The sequence below is a fragment of the Pipra filicauda genome, unplaced genomic scaffold (assembly GCF_003945595.2).
Source record: "Pipra filicauda isolate LSUMZ 115617 unplaced genomic scaffold, ASM394559v2 scaffold70_size2993248_pilon, whole genome shotgun sequence".
Classification (NCBI taxonomy): domain Eukaryota; kingdom Metazoa; phylum Chordata; class Aves; order Passeriformes; family Pipridae; genus Pipra; species Pipra filicauda.
In genome coordinates this window covers 130,148-147,083 of record NW_024104876.1, presented here as the reverse complement: position 1 = coordinate 147,083, position 16,936 = coordinate 130,148, and the positions used below count along the sequence as shown (strand labels likewise).

General features: G+C 46.6%; 2 protein-coding genes across 3 annotated transcripts in view; one reads left to right on the top strand and one right to left on the bottom strand.

The window, feature by feature from the left end:
* Positions 1 to 3,242: 3,242 nt before the first annotated feature.
* Positions 3,243 to 10,438, top strand: FEM1B (fem-1 homolog B). Of its 2 annotated transcripts, none has more exons than XM_027714715.2 (2): positions 3,243 to 3,500; positions 7,396 to 10,438. In XM_027714715.2, the coding sequence occupies exons 1-2, from the start codon at positions 3,253 to 3,255 to the stop codon at positions 9,029 to 9,031; spliced, it is 1,884 nt and encodes a 627-aa protein (XP_027570516.1). In that variant the 5' UTR covers positions 3,243 to 3,252; the 3' UTR covers positions 9,032 to 10,438. The 2 variants fall into 2 exon arrangements, with proteins under 2 accessions (XP_027570516.1, XP_039245101.1); XM_039389167.1 differs by lacking the exon at positions 3,243 to 3,500 and adding an exon at positions 4,534 to 4,760.
* A 4,278-nt stretch (positions 10,439 to 14,716) lies between these two features.
* Positions 14,717 to 16,936, bottom strand: part of ITGA11 (integrin subunit alpha 11) — a 48,492-nt gene continuing 46,272 nt past the window's right edge. Inside the window, exons 29-30 of the mRNA XM_027714714.2 lie at positions 15,976 to 16,089; positions 14,717 to 15,708 (exon numbers count right to left, since the gene is read on the bottom strand). Of these exons, the coding sequence (XP_027570515.1) occupies positions 15,637 to 15,708; positions 15,976 to 16,089 (186 nt within the window). The 3' untranslated portion in view covers positions 14,717 to 15,636. The remainder of the gene's footprint in view (positions 15,709 to 15,975; positions 16,090 to 16,936) is intronic.

The following is a 16,936-nucleotide window of genomic DNA, read 5'->3' as shown; positions in this document are numbered from 1 at the left end:
AGCCCGGCCACCAAAACGGGCTCCGGGGTGGGAAGAGGCCGGCAGGGAATAGCAGCTCATTCCACGCGATTCCATCGCTCTGAGCCCGAGGTCTGATGGAAGCGAGGGGATGGAGCTCAGCTTGGGCTCGCCTGGTGCAACGGGCCCATCCCCACTTCCCTGTGTCCCCGAGGGAATGAGGCAAACGGGCAGGATTGCCCTGGTGGGCCATGAGACGTGGATTCCACGCTCTGTTCCTGCTTCCCAGTTCTGGCTGGATAAATGCCACAGGGCCAGGATGACTCAGGGGCGCTGGGAGTGTGAACCAGGGAGGGATTTGGTCCCTTTGGGACTAAATTTGTGCTTGCTGGGATTTGGAGTTTAGGGTCTAAATCGGGAGGTGCATCCACACCTGAAACAAGCAGAGTTCAGGTACAGCTTAAGGAGACATCCACTTAATGGGCAAAGTGGGTTTGTAGAATTCCAGAGTGGTTTGGGTTGGAAGGGACCTTAAAGTTCATCCAGTTCCACCCCATTCCACTATCCCAAGTTGCTCCAGCCTGGCCTTGGACACTTCCAGGGATCCAGGGGCAGCCACAGCTTCTCTGGGCACCCTGTGCCAGGGCCTCCCCACCCTCCCAGGGAAGAAGGTTTGGTGCACTGGAACGCTTTGGCTTCTGCTCCTGGGCAGCTCCAGGGCTCTGGGGTTGGGCACGGAGGAGCTCAGGGATCACACAGGCTCTGGCACCCTCGGGATGGGCTCTGGGCTGGGAGCTCTTTGTGACCACACTGACATGTCCTGCCTCTGTTCCCTCGGATGTGCACAGTTGAGTGGTAACTGGGGACAGTGGGGAAAAGATTTGAGGAGAATTCCTTCCACTGAGGAATCATGGTCCGGAGTGCAGGGAGCTGGACCCAGCGGAGCTGAGGAGGCTCCCAGGAGCTGCAGAACAGAGATCTCGGACTCTCTGCTCAGAGGTGCTGCCAGGAGGGTGGTGCTGCTCTCCACATCACTCCTGCTCACCCAGAGTGGCACCCGGAGAGAAATACCCTTGAAAAGTGGAGGAGCTCGCTGAGGTAACGGAGACGAGTTCCACTTAATCCTACCACGAACTCTTCTTGTCCCGCTGAGCCTGACACGTGTTTGTGGCTCTGCAGAGCTGACCCTCCTTGACTGGACACCCCTGGCTGTGTCCCCTCGGCTCTGCAGGGGCTCTGCCAGCCCCCCCTGCTCCCATCCATAATGCACAGCCCGCACAGAGCTCACCCCAGCTCCGGTTGCAAGGCTTTGAATTAACTATTAATAGGGCTGAGAGCGGATCCCCCCGAGCACAAAGGCCCAGCAGACGGTGCTCGGGGTGGGATCAGCTCACTGCCCGTCTCCAGTGGCTGCTCCTGGCCCGGGGCACCTCCCGGGGGTGTGGGGAGAGGAGCTGGCAGAGGAGAGGCCCTGCAGGTCACTGCAGCCCCTGGTTAAGCTGATGTGGCACTCTGGGGCTGGGGATGGTGTCCCCAAAGCCAAGGAGGAAGGTCCTGCGTGTGCCAAGGCTGGGTGGGGTGGAGGTGGGGCCGAGGCGATGGGAGCTGCTGGTCCTGTCCTTAGAACAAACAGTGAAGTGAACCAAAGGAGAGCGATCCCAGCCCAGCCCAACCAGCCCACCCCCACTGAACCAGTCCAGCCCAACTGAACCCAGTCCAAGCGACCCATCCTGACTGAACCCGGCCTAGCCAGCCCAACCCAGCCCAACTGAGCTCAGCCCAGTCTAACCCACCCAGTCCAACCAACCCATCCCTGCTGAACCCAGCACACCCCAACCCAGTCCAGCCAACCAAATCCAACTGAACCAGATCCAACCCAACCCGGTCTGACCAACCCATCCCAACTGAACCCAGTCCAACCCTACCCAGCCCAGAACCAACTGAACCAGAACCAGCCCAGCCCAGCTGAGCCCAGCCCAAGAGAACCAGGGCCAGGAGGGCCAGCCTGGGGCCAGTCCCTGCATGGAGGGCAGGGATGGGCAGCCCCCGGGGCGGGTGGGCTGCATTGCAGGTCCTGGGGAGGGAACAGAGCTCAGCCTGGAGAAAAGGAGGCTCAGGGGGGACCTTCTGGCTCTACAACTCCCTGACAGGAGGGGGGAGCCGGGGGGGGGTCAGGCTCTGCTCCCAGGGAGCAAGGGACAGGAGGAGAGGGAACGGCCTCCAGCTGTGCCAGGGGAGGTCTAGGCTGGATATTGGGAAAATTTCTTCCTGGAAGGGGTGGTCAGGCCTTGGCAGGGGCTGCCCAGGGAGGTGGTGGAGTCCCCATCCCTGGGGGTGTCCAAGGAAGGACTGGAGGTGGCACTCAGTGCTCTGGGCTGGGGGACAGGGTGGGCATCGGGCACAGGGGGGACTTGGAGGTCTTTTCCAAGCAAAAACGATTCTACAGTGGAAATGTGGATTAAAAGTGGAGGTGGTAACACGTGCAGATTAATAGTTGTGTGTAATTCTATTTTATTGATCGCTGTGGCACTTGGGGACGTGGGTTGGTGGTGGCCCTGGCAGTGCTGGGGTAGAGGCTGGACTGGATGGTCTGGGAGGGCTTTTACAACCCAGATGATTCTGTGATTCCATGAATGTGATTCCGTTATCCTGTGACTCTTTAGTTCTGTGATTCTGTTATTCTGTGATTCTCTAATTCTGTAATTCTGCTATTCCGTGATTCTGTTATTCTCTAATTCTGTGCCTGTAATTCTGTGATTCTCTAATTCTGTGACTCTGTGATTCTCGAATTCTGTGACTCTGTACTTCTGTGATTCTGCAATTCTGTGATTCTGTAATTCGGTAATTCTCTAACTCTGTTATTCTGTGACTCTGTGGCTCTATTTCCGTGATTTTTACTCCTGTTCCCCTGTGATCCCGTAACTGTTATCCTGTTATTCCGTGGCTCTGTTTCCGTGATTTTCACTCCGGTTCTCCCGCGGTTCCGTGTCCGGGTGCGCTGTCCCGCCGGGGCCCGGAACGCTCGGCCCGTGCCGCGGTTGCGGGTCGGGCCGGGCCGCGGTGGCGCCGCTTCCCGTTTCCGCCGCGCTGCGGGGCGGGCGGGGCGGCCGCGGGGCCCGAGCGCGGAGCGGGCCCGGCGCTCCCGGGGTTCGCGTCCCGCCGGGGCTGGCGCGGCGCGGGGCGCGGGGGGCCCCGGGGCGGCCGCATGTGCGGCCCTTGGGGCGGCGCAGGACGGAGCGGGCCGGGGGGGAGCCCCGGGGCGGGCGGCGGGGCCGCGCGGGGGCCCAGGCGGCCATGGAGGGGCTGGCGGGGTACGTGTACAAGGCGGCCAGCGAGGGCAGGGTGCTCACCTTGGCCGCGCTGCTGCTCAACCGCTCCGAGAGCGACATCAAGTACCTGCTGGGCTACGTGAGCCAGCACGGCGGGCAGCGCTCCACACCCCTCATCATCGCCGCCAGGAACGGCCACGCCAAGGTGGTGCGGCTGCTGCTCGAGCACTACCGCGTGCAGACCCAGCAGACCGGCACCGTCCGCTTCGACGGGTACGTACCGGCCGCGAGCGCAGCGGGAACGCACCGGGAACACACCGGGAACACACCGGGAACGGGGACACAGCGAGAATACACCGAAAATGCACCGGGCAGACACCAGGAACACACTGGGAATGCATGGGGAACGCACTGGGAACACACCAGGGACAGAGCGGAATACACCAGGAGTATACGGGGAACACGCAGGAACACACCGGGAATGCACTGGGAACACACTGGAAACGGGCACAGGCACCAGGCACGCATGGGGCACACAGCAGGAATGCATCAGGAACACACCGGGAACACGGTGGGAATGGGCACAGGCACCAGGCACACATGGAGCACACCCTGGGAACCCACCAGGAACACACTGGGAACGCACCGGGAGTGGGCACGGGGGGGGCCCAGCGGACAGGCCACGGGTGGGGGTTATGGGTGGATTATTAGGAGGTGCCTCTGCCCAAACTGGGGTGCCAGTGAGCCCGTCCTCTGCTCTGTGTACATCTGTGCCATGGTGCAGTGCCCCGGCAGCCAGCAGGGCCTGCCCTGTCCTGGGGACATCGGGAAAAGTGTCACCAGGCCAGGGAGGGGATTGTCCCGCTCTGCTCTGCCCAGGGGTGTCCTCCCCTGCAATATTGGGCCAGTCTGGGGGGACACAGTGGAAGGAAGGTATTGAGCCATTAGAGTGTCCAGTGACGGTGGTGAAGGGCCTTGAGGAGCTGCTGAGGGCACTTGGTGTGTTCAGCTGGAGCAGAGGAGACTGAGAGGAGACCTCACTGCAGTTCCAGCTTCCTGGGGAGGGGCAGAGGAGGGGCAGGGACTGAGCTCTGCTCTGGGGGGAGCAGGGACAGCACCCAGGGAATGGCTGGAGCTGTGTCAGGGCAGGCTCAGGTTGGATCTCAGGACAAGGTTCTTCCCCCAGAGGCTGGTTGGGCACTGACCAGGCTCCCCAGGGCAGTGGGCACAGCCCCAAGGCTGCCAGAGCTCCAGGAGGGTTTGGATGATCCTCTGGGGCACAGGGTGGGACTCTTGGGAATGGGCCTGTGCAGGGATAAGGGTTGAACTGGATGATCCTTGTGTGGCCTCTTTTGGATGCTTTAATGGCTTCATGTCTTTTTTATATTGTGGTGCCCAAAACTGACCCCAGGACTGAAGGTGAGGCTGCCCCAGTGCAGAGCAGAGCAGGACAAACCGTGGCTGTGAGAACCACAGAGATGATTTGGAGTCTGGAGTGTCTCTGATGAGAAGGGACTGCAGGAGCTGGGCCTGGTTAGTCTGGAGAAAAGGAGACTGAGGGGGAATCTCAGCAATGCTTATAAACGTCTCCAGTGAGCAGCAATGACTAAAATCAAAACTAAAACACATCACGTTCCACCGCCACATGAGGAAGAACTTTCCATGAAGGGTGGCAGATCACTGGGAGGGTGTGGAGTCTCCCTCTCTGGAGACATTCCAAACCCACCAGTTCCTGTGTCACCTGCTCTGGGTGATCCTGCCTTGGCAGTGGGTTGGGATGGGTGATCTCCAGAGATTCCTTCCAGCCCCAGCTGTTCTGGGATTCTGTGGTAAAAATGCCTGTGTAATTGGAGATCCCACTTGATGCTTTATGGGCCAGAAATGCCTTTGCTCTTCAGGAATTCCCCACCTGAAGCTGTGGACAGGATAACGTTCCCCACAGCCCAGAGAGCTTCCTGTTGGTGAGGAGGTTGCCCCGTGTTCTCTCTCGCTGTGCCAAAATGGCCTTTCTGTGACATTGTTTGGTGCTGCAGGTGACAGCAGGGATTGGGTTGGGGCAGGGTGGTACTTGGACACCTGGAGCTGGGTTAGGGTTAACCTGGAGCTGAATGAGGGTTAACCTGGAGCTGGATCAGGGTTGGGTGGTACCTGCACACCAGAACCAGTGTCCAGCCCAGACATCCCAAGCAACATCCCTTCCTCACTGCTGGTAGCCAACATATGGGATGGCCAGGAGGAAAATGTGACATTTTAGGATGGGAAGGGAGGGATGAGGGTGCCAGGCCCTCAGCTGGGACCCACCAGGACAGTGGTGGGGATGTCCAGGTCCCCAGGTGTCGCAGTGCCATGGCCCGAGGGAGGAGGAACGTTGTTTTTAATACCTCCCAGAGTACTCATCAAGCTCTCACCTTGCTGTCAGCGTCAGATGTGAGGCTGAGTAATGGAGAAGGTGTCTGGAAGAGCTTCAGGAGCTGCAGGTGGCTGGCACAGGGAGGGGAGCTCCTGGCAGACACCGAGCGAGGGGTCCCCGCTGGGCTCTTCCATCTGCTCCAGCTTGAGTTACACCTGAGCAGCTCCACCTGGCCCAGCAAAGGCTGGCTCAGTTCCTACACACTGAATGAAGCAGGAGGAACCCAGTTCTCTGAGTGGTTTGGTGTTTTCTATCTTCCTTTTCCCTTCCAGCCCTTGTTTTTTCCAAGCAGGAGCTGGAAAAAAACCTCGGCTGAGGTTTGCCCCAAATCCCGCCGAAGGAAGGGAGGGCCCCTGTTGACAGGCAGCAGATGCTGTGCTGCTGAATTTGTGCCTCCCTGGGGTGGTGATGTGGTGCCAGAGCCTCTGCCTGGCACAGATTAAAGGAGGTGTTGTCTGAGGCACAATGGGTGCAGTGGCAGAGGAGGAGGGACATGTGATCCCGCGGGAATGTCGTGCCTCAGATAAGGTGGCACAGCAGCTCCCCTTGTTTGGGCTCCAGCTTTTCACTTGGAGCTACAGTGCACCAACAAATCACCTCGTGTTCGTTAACAAATCCTATCCCCTGCTTTCCTCCTGGTTTCATGTAGGAGTATTTTAATGGGATTATTTACACAGTAAGGAATTTCTTACTGTGAATTCTCTCTGCAGGCCAGAGAGCTCTTACACAGCCTCTGCAGCGTTGTCTGGAGGTGCTGGGTTTACAAACAGCCACAGCTATTCCTGTGGAGCTCTGAGAGCTTCACCAACTGATAAAAATCACTGTTAAAGTGAAAATTAACCCAGTGTCTTACAAAATTTTAACTCTGGGTAATGTGACTGGGCATATGGAAATATTTGTCCCTCCTCAGTGATTTGGGACATGCCTTGAGCATTTATTAGCTGCAGTGTGAACACTCTCTGTTTCTACATTTAAATCCTACTTCAAAAACCAGGGAATAGGAAGGACATCACCCTTTATGTTTGGAGTTACACCGTGCTGGATTGGGGATGAAAACAGCCCCAGAAACAGTGACCTGTCCCCTCATTTCCCAGAGCCAGCAAGGCCACGATGTGACGCAGATCTCCAGAACTTCTGCTTTTTAAATTTAATTTTCTTCCTGGAGTTCCATTTGTGTAACTGCTGGGCTGGTTTAAGGCACAGGCTCTGGAATCAGGAGGAGCAGCGGAAGCTGTGGCAGTTTTGCAGCTCAGGGAGAGAGAAAAGGGAAGTGATAAGACATTTTGAAGCCAACTTTGCTGCCAGGGTCAGTGTTTGTGTGTCTGTACCATGTCTGTGTCTGTTTTTTATGTCAATATATCCATTTTATGTTTTTTATTGTTCTTTAATGTCTCAGTTTGCTGCACAAGGCATCAAAGTGATAATTCTTGTAACTCTCCTTCCCAATTCTTGTAACTCTTCTTCCCAGATCTCCACAGGCCGAGGGCTGGAGCTTGTAGTTGGCACCTTCAAAGCAGCCTGGGGAGTCCTAGTGGAAATGTGGCCACATCCCTTGGCTGCTTTGAAGCTTCACCTGCCAAATCTCCTTCCCTGGGGAGGTCTGGGTGCTCAATCCCATTTTTTGACCTTGAGTTCCTTCAAGTCCGGGTGGGATGGCTGTAAAATCCCCGTTGGCGGCGGGGTGTGTGCCCGCCCGTGGGATGGGCCGGGTTGCTTTTGGGAGAGCACCGTTTTAACCGCTTGTCCTCACGTTTGCAGCTTCGTCATCGATGGGGCCACGGCGCTGTGGTGCGCGGCGGGCGCCGGCCACTTCGAGGTGGTGAAGCTGCTGGTGAGCCACGGCGCCAACGTGAACCACACCACGGTGACCAACTCGACCCCGCTGCGGGCGGCCTGCTTCGATGGCAGGCTGGACATCGTCAAGTACCTGGTGGAGAACAACGCCAACATCAGCATCGCCAACAAGTACGACAACACCTGCCTGATGATCGCGGCCTACAAGGGCCACACGGACGTGGTGCGGTACCTCCTGGAGCAGCGCGCCGACCCCAACGCCAAGGCCCACTGCGGCGCCACCGCCCTGCACTTCGCGGCCGAGGCCGGGCACCTGGAGATCGTGAGGGAGCTGGTCAAGTGGAAGGCGGCCATGATGGTCAACGGCCACGGGATGACCCCGCTCAAGGTGGCCGCCGAGAGCTGCAAGGCCGACGTGGTGGAGCTGCTGCTGGCCCACGCCGACTGCGACAGGAGGAGCAGGATCGAGGCGCTGGAGCTGCTGGGCGCCTCCTTTGCCAACGACAGAGAAAACTATGATATATTGAAGACTTACCACTATTTATATTTAGCGATGCTGGAGAGGTACCGGGACAGCGAGAGCGTCATCGAGAAAGAGGTTCTTCCACAGATCGAGGCCTACGGGAACAGGACTGAATGCAGGACCCCTCAGGAATTAGAGTCTATTAGGCAGGACAGAGATGCCCTTCACATGGAAGGCCTCATCGTGCGGGAGAGAATTCTGGGCTCGGACAATATCGATGTTTCTCACCCCATCATTTACCGGGGGGCGGTCTATGCGGATAACATGGAGTTTGAGCAGTGCATCAAGCTGTGGCTCCATGCCTTGCACCTAAGGCAGAAAGGCAACAGGAACACCCACAAGGACCTCCTGAGGTTTGCTCAGGTCTTTTCCCAGATGATCCACTTGAACGAGCCCGTCAAAGCCAAGGACATCGAGAGCGTGCTGCGGTGCAGCGTCCTGGAGATAGAACAGGGCATGTCCCGCATCAAAACCACGCAGGACTCCGACATCCACACGGCCCTGGACAACTACGAGTGCAACATCTTCACCTTCCTCTACTTGGTCTGCATCTCTACCAAGACCCAGTGCAGCGAGGAGGACCAGTCGCGCATCAACAAGCAGATCTACAACCTGATCCACCTGGACCCGCGCACGCGGGACGGCTCCAGCCTGCTGCACCACGCCGTCAACTCCGGCACGCCCGTGGACGACTTCCACACCAACGACGTGTGCAGCTTCCCCAACGCCCTGGTCACCAAGCTCCTGCTGGACTGCGGCGCCGACGTGAACGCCGTGGACAACGAGGGGAACAGCCCCCTGCACATCATCGTCCAGTACCACCGGCCCATCAGCGACTTCTTGACGTTGCACTCCATCATCATCAGCCTGGTGGAGGCCGGTGCCCACACGGACATGACCAACAAGCAGAAGAAAACCCCTCTGGATAAAAGCACGACCGGGGTGTCCGAAATACTCCTTAAAACTCAAATGAAGCTGAGTCTCAAGTGCCTGGCTGCCCGCGCCGTGCGGATCTACAACATCAGCTACCAAAACCAGATCCCCAGAACTCTGGAGGAGTTTGTGAAGTTCCACTAGGCCGTGTCAAACCTTTCGTGGTGGTGCTACCCCGGGACAACACCAGACAGCAGAATACACACGTGTACACGAAGTTGTTTTGTTCCATTCCTTTGGTTTTGGGTTCCTCTGGATTCAGTCTGCAGCCTCAGTTCTCGTGCAGATCTTGGGGGGGGAGGGAAGAAAAAAAGCCACATCATTTTCCTGTAGTCGAATCTGATGCTTTGAGATTTTGGTCGTTTCTTTTGATTAAAAGAATCGCTTCGTTATCTCTTGGTTTTATAAACAAAATGAAAAGAATCCCCATGTAACTCGTGTAGAATGTTTTGTTCCCAATCCACATCTCCGCTCACCATTTGCAGATTTTAAAACTCCTCGGAGTGAGGTGGGAAAGAAAAATTGCAAAGCCTGTGGTAGTTGGTTAAAAGTGAAGTCTCGACACCCAGAGCAGGTCGGTGCTCTCATACCTCACCATCTCTTTATGCCTTTCAGTTCATGCTGAAGATGTTGGTAACGTTCTAAAGTTTCATTTCATTTCGAATTAAATTTTGAACGGCAGTTATCAACAGCTACAGACGTGGGGGATGCTCTGTTAGGAAATACAGGTTTAAATTCAGCTCTGCCATGTTTTTCTAGTGGTAGCTGATGCATCAAGCTCTTCATTTACGCTCCTGCAGTAAGTGTTGAATAACTTTTGAGCTAAAAACTCGTACATTGACCGAAAAACACCCTGAATCATGGTTTCTTTTTCCGTAGCTGTGTCGCTCATTATATAAAGATCATGCATGGATACCTAGAAAATCGATGGGGTATTTGTGTTTGTGTGTGTCCCAACATTTCAAAATGCTTTTTGACTCGTTTTTCTTTCTGTCCTTTCAACGATCAGCACGCACTTTTTTTTTTTTTTTTTTTTTGACTCAAAGTATGTAAAAAAACCTGCACTCCTGGATTCCAAACGCTGTACCTTCCTAACGGAGCAGTCTGTGTCGCCAAAGAGAGTCTTCCCTTGAAACTGGCTTTTCCAGGAAGCGTGGAGTCCGTGCCTCCCCGAATTGGACTTGAGGATTTTTCATGGTTTTTACTCCTTTCATTAGGAAAAAAAAAAAAAAATCTCTATTAACGCTGATTTTTACAAAATTGCCCTATCATAAAAGTCTTTTATGATAAGCAACTGATTGTACAACGCCGCTGTTGCTCGAGAACGTGCTTCTCCTTGGTAGAAGTTGCAGATGCTCCAGCAGTAAAATGTCACTTGTTTTGACAGGCTACTGAAAACTCTGGTTCTTTTAAACGCAGCTTTTTAACTGTCAGACGATGAAAGAATGTTCTGTAGGTTTTTTTTAAACAATCTGGGTAGAACTTTGAGGCGAGATTTGGGCACACGTTTCTATTTGTATTACAAATAAATAAGCATTGAATGTGGAATGAGCTCGGGACTCTTCATTTTGCTCTAGGGGTGAGTGCTGGGGGGGAGTGTGGCTCCGAGGGAAGAGCTTTAGGGACAGCTTTAGGACAGGTTTAGTTTCTCTGGTGTCCAGAGAAACTGTGGCTGCCCCGTGCCTGGAAGTGTTCAAGGCCAGGTTGGATGGGGCTTGGAGCAACCTGGGGCAGTGGAAGGTGCCATTTTTCTGGGCTGCAGCAAAGTCCTTCCCAGCCCAGGACCTTCCCTCTCCTTAGCCTGCAATTTTCTTTCCAAGCATTAAAAGCTGAAGGATTGCCCTTGCTCTTTGTGGGAGTTATTTAATTGATACAATTAATTGATACAATTCCTTCCAGCCCCCCAGGTGCTCCTTTTCCTGGGAAAAGCAGCGGAGTGAGGGAGTGCCATCCCCTCTGGCGGGAGGGGGAGGATTTATGGCGGTTATTTATGGATCCGGGAGCTGCTCTGGGAGAGAGGATTGGCTTTTAAAAATAACCCCAGCTCAGCTGAGCCCGGCCCACGCTGGGCAGGAGCCGAGAGCAGGGGGGGTGTGGGGAGATGCTCACAAACACACACACGCGTACATTCCCACACAAATATATATATATATATATAAAAAATAAGTAAATATAAAATAATAAGTTTATATATATGTAAACAAACAAAACACGTACACACCCTCAGTCTTATGCACCAAATTGCCTGTAAGTGTGGTTTCCCAAAGCTGGAGGAGAGTTTTTATATTAAAAAAATCATATATATAATATATATTTATATATAATATATATTATATATAATCTACTTATGTAGATGTTATAAATTATAGAATTTATATATATAATATATAAAAATATAAATATATAGAAATTAAATATAATGAATATAATATATAATAAAAATATAAAATATAAATATATAGAAATAATATATAAGGAATATAATATATAATAAAAATATATTACAAATATATTAAAAATTTATATAAAATTTATATATATTTATATACAATATATTTTTATATATATATAAAATTATACTAAATATTGATTTATATATATTTATATACTATACAGATATAATCTTTATATAGATTTAATATATCAATTATATATAGAAATTATATATATTTATATATTTATATAAAAGATATATAATCTATTTAAATAGATTTTATATATAAATTAGATATATAGAATATATAGAAATAATATATATTAATATATAATGAATATTTAATATATATTTATATAAAATATATATTATATATAATCTATGTGGATGTTATAAATTATAGATAGAATTTATATATACAGTATATATAAAAATATAAAAAATATAAATATATAGAAATAATATAAAATGAATATAATATATAATAAAAATATGTTCTAAATATAAAATTTTTAAATAAAAATTATATGTATTTATATATTTGTATATTTATATACAATATATATTTATATATATTTATAAATAAAATTATAGTATGTATTGATTTATATATATCTATATATTATATAGATATCTATTTAAATAAATTTTATATATAAATTATATATAGAATAAATATATAGAAATAATATATATTACTATATAATAAATATTTTTATATATAATGAATATTTTATTTTTATATATATAAAATAAAATATATAAATATATATAAATAATATTTATATTATTTAAATATTATTTATATAAGTATATATAAATAATATTTATATATTATATAGATATCTATTTAAATAGATTTTATATATAAATTATATATATAGAATAAGTATATAAATGATAATTATATAAATTATATATATATAAAATATATATATAAATTTTTATATATAAAATATATATAAATATATAAAAATATTTATATTATATATATCTATTTAAATAGATTTTATATAAAAATTATATATAGAATAAATATATAGAAATAATATATATTAATATATTATGAATATTTTTATATATAATGAATATTTTATTTTTATATATATAAAATAAAATATATAAATATATATAAATAATATTTATATTATTTAAATATTATTTATATAAGTATATATAAATAATATTTATATATTATATAGATATCTATTTAAATAGATTTTATATATAAATTATATATATAGAATAAATATATAAATTATATATAAATTATATATATATAAAATATATAAATTTTTATATATAACATATATAAATATATAAATAATATTTATATTATATATCTATTTAAATAGATTTTATATATAAATTATATATAGAATAAATATATAGAAATAATATATATAATATATAATGAATATTTTATATATATAATGAATATTTTATTTTTATATATATAAAATAAAATATATAAATATATAATTAATATTTAGTATAATTTTATATATAAATATATAAAAATATATATTGTATATAAATATGTAAATATATATAATTTAGATATAATTTTTTAATATTTGTAATATATTTTTATTATATATTATATTCATTATATATTATTTCTATATATTTATATTTTATATTTTTATTATATACTATGTATATAAAAATTCTATATATAATTTATAACATCTACATAAATAGATTATCTATATTATATATCATATATTATATATATGATGTTTTTATATATAAAATCTCCTCCAGCTTTGGGGAACCACGCTCTCAGGCAGTTTGATGCATAAGATTGAGGGTGTGTATGTGTTTGTTTACACATATCTATTTATTATTTTATTTTTTTATATATATATCTTTCTATTTAAAATCACACACACACGTATTTTACATATATATTTATATATACACCTATATTTTATAGATAAAGTATATATATACACATCTATATTATATATAGATAAAACTATATATAATATAAACATATATATAGAAATATGTACTATATAGTACATATACTATATACTTTGTGTATTCTATACTATATACTTACGATATATATATACTATATCCTGTTTATACAGCATATTTTATATATAGTATATAATATATACTTTATAATATATACTACATATAGAGAAAATTGTGACTTTAGATATATGTAATGACTTCATATATATAAATATGTAGTACATATATGCACATTTATAGTGCAGAAATAGATATAATACAGAAATAGATATAGTACAATAACATCTACATATGTGCTATATATGCATACTATAAATATGTATACATATATACTATCTTGAGTACATAAATATATAAATATACTGTATATAGTACATAGATACACATGAATACACACATATACTATATGTAGTGCATAAATATATATAGTATATATTATAGTACAGAAATATATACATATATACTATATAATATATATTACTACTATATATATAATATATATTGTATATATATAATATATATAATATATTATATATTATATATAATATATATAATATATAATATATTATATTATATATAATATATTATATATTATATATATTATATATATTTTATATATATGTTACTATATATATAGTAATATATACTAAATGTATATATATTACTCTAGTAGAGTACATAAATATACATATATGTGTGTGTATTTATATATATTCAGACATACATATACATGCATATATGAAACTTTATTACACACCTGTATAACATATATAATACATGTACATATATATATATATATATATATATAAAATATATTTTTATATATATATTTTGTAGACACACACACACACATACATAAATATAAATGGGATCCTGCCCCTTCCTTGCTGACCTCCAGCCCTTTTCCTTGGTGTCCCAGGTATCCCAAGGCTGGGAAGGAGGGAAGAAGGGAGCGTGTGGGGTCCTCCAAGGGCTGAGACACTCCAGAGGCCCAGGCACCCCCCTGCTCCCTACCCTGGGATTTGGGATCTCCAGGGTATCCCTGCACCCCCGCCAGACCACCCTGACCCCAGTCAGCCAGAAACCCGGGCACGAAGAATTCCCACTCCAGGTGGGGATGCCAGCAATGAACAATCTCATTTAGGGTTTTTTGCCTCCATTTTGTACCATATTTGGGGCTGATTCTGCAGCAAATCTTCCTCCGGGCTCACAAAGGTTGCTCGTCCCAGCTGAGAGCATCCCTTTGAAAACAGGCTGGAAAATCCTCCCATCCCACAATAAATCAGTGGTGGGAAAAGGTCAGAGCCCCGTCCTCCTGCCCTGAATCCCAGAGGGATGAGAGCCCCCTCCTCACACCCAGCCAAGTAATCGGGAATCGAGTTGGCACAGAAGGGGAAACAGAGCCTGGGTGGTTTTAAAATACCGTATTTTTAATCCTTAAAAAATACCAGGACAATATTTCACAACCTCCATCCCGCATCCTGCAGACATCTGCTCGCTTTCCATCCATAAAATTAACATTAGCATAAATAATTCTGGGATGCACAAGGACACTCTGCTGTCCAACAGCACCGATCAGCTGCTTTTGAGGGGGACACCAGGTATGTACAGGTATGATACACGTGGGGGCCCTCCTGGCCACGAGCTCTCCCAAACTGCTCCCCTGGGAGAAAAAACACATCAAACTGCTTTGAATTCCTTTTTTTTTTTTTTTTTTTAAATAGCTTTTAATTTATTTTTTTCCTCCCCTTTCCTTCGACAGGTAAATCTTTTTAGAATAATTATGTACAGCTGGACGCCGGAGATTTGCATTAAGGTGCTTTAACTCGCTATCGTTTCACTCAGTGCATTCAGAAGGCGGCAAATTAAAAATCTCCACCTCATTACTCCTGTCAACGAAGGCAGTTTGAGAGCCGTGGCCAGCAAAGCCCAGGGAATGCTACAGCCGCGCCACAGGAATGAGCAATCCTCGTTTTTTTTATGGATATTGTTATTTTAAGGAGTTTTGCGGCCCCGTGGTTTGTCCCAGCCCACGGGACACGTCGCGTTGGTGGCCCCTCGTCCCCGTGTTGCTGCCACCTCGTTGCAGACCCAGCTCGAAGCTCCTCTGGCCGTGGCATGAAGAGGTTTGGGTTTGGTTTTTTTGGTGTGTTTAAGGGTGTTTTTTTGCTTTTGGACCAGTTCAGGTGATGTCACACAAAGGGGTGTTCTCTCCTCTCGATGCAAACCCAAGCTCAGCACCCAAATCCCTCTGTATCGAGGTGACCTCCTGCTCCGGAGCTGGCGAGGGGCTGGGAGGGGGCACGGGGGGCTCCTGGCCCCGGCAGCGTCATTCCAGCCCCATGGAATTCTGCTCCTGCTCCGCCGCTCGCCTGCGGCTCCCGCTCTTAAAAAATCCCAGCTGTGGGGAGGAAAGGGAAACAAAACCCCCTGTTATCTCTGGGCATTGCTGGGAAGGGTTTTTCCCTTAATGGGATATCTCCAGGAGGTTTAAACCCTGGATATAGAAAATATGGAAGAGGAAAGAGGTTGGAGGAGCTTTTGGTGATTCCTGGCAGTGCTGAGGCACTCAGGGGGGTGTGGACATGGAGCTGTGGGGCCAAGGGGTCTGTCCGTGCTTGGGGGTCTCCACTGAGCCCCCAACACACGTGGCTTAGGGGCTGCTCACCTTCCAGAGCGCGAGGACGAGCAGGGCCAGGAGCAGGAGACCTCCTAAGGTGCTCCCCAGGATGATCCAGATGGGGATGTGCGACTCCTCGGGCTTGGAGATCTCAAATGTGATCTGTGAGGAGACAACAACAAAGGTGATCCGTGAGGAGAGAGCACCAAATGAGATCTGTGAGGGGACAACACGAAATGAGAGCTGTGAGAGCACCAAATATGATCTGTGAGGAGAGAGCACCAAAGGTGATCTGTGAGGAGACAACACCAAATGTGATCTGTGAGGAGACAACACCAAGAGGAGGGAACACCCAATTAAATCTGTGAGGAGAGAGCACCAAATGTGATCTGTAAGAGCACCAAACGTGATTTGTGAGAGCACCAAATGAGATCTGTGAGAGCACCAAATGAGATCTGTGAGAGCACCAAATGAGATCTGTGAGGAGACACCACCAAATGTGATCTGTGAGGAGAGAGCATCAAAGGTGGTCTATGAGGAGTCAACACCAAAGGTGATCTGTGAGAGCACCAAAGATGATCTGTGAGAGCACCAAATGTGATCTGTGAGAGCACCAAAGATGATCTGTGAGAATACCAAATGTGATCTGTGAGGAGACACCACCAAATGTGATCTGTGAGGAGAGAGCATCAAAGGTGGTCTATGAGGAGCCAACACCAAATGTGATCTGTGAGAGCACCAAAGATGATCTGTGAGAATACCAAATGTGATCTGTGAGGAGCCAACACCAAACAAGATCTGTGAGGAGAGAGCACCAAACCATGCTGGGGCTGCAGGGCAGGGATGGAAGGGATGGGCGGGATTGTGGGAATCCTGAGCACTCCCAGCTTTGGGAGTCCTGCACCCGTGACTTGGCTCAGGTTTTCCCTCCTGAATCCAGTGGTTCCAGGACTGGAGCTGTTTGGCTCCGGCCGCAACTGCACCGAGTTCCTCCGGGCTCTGCAGAGCT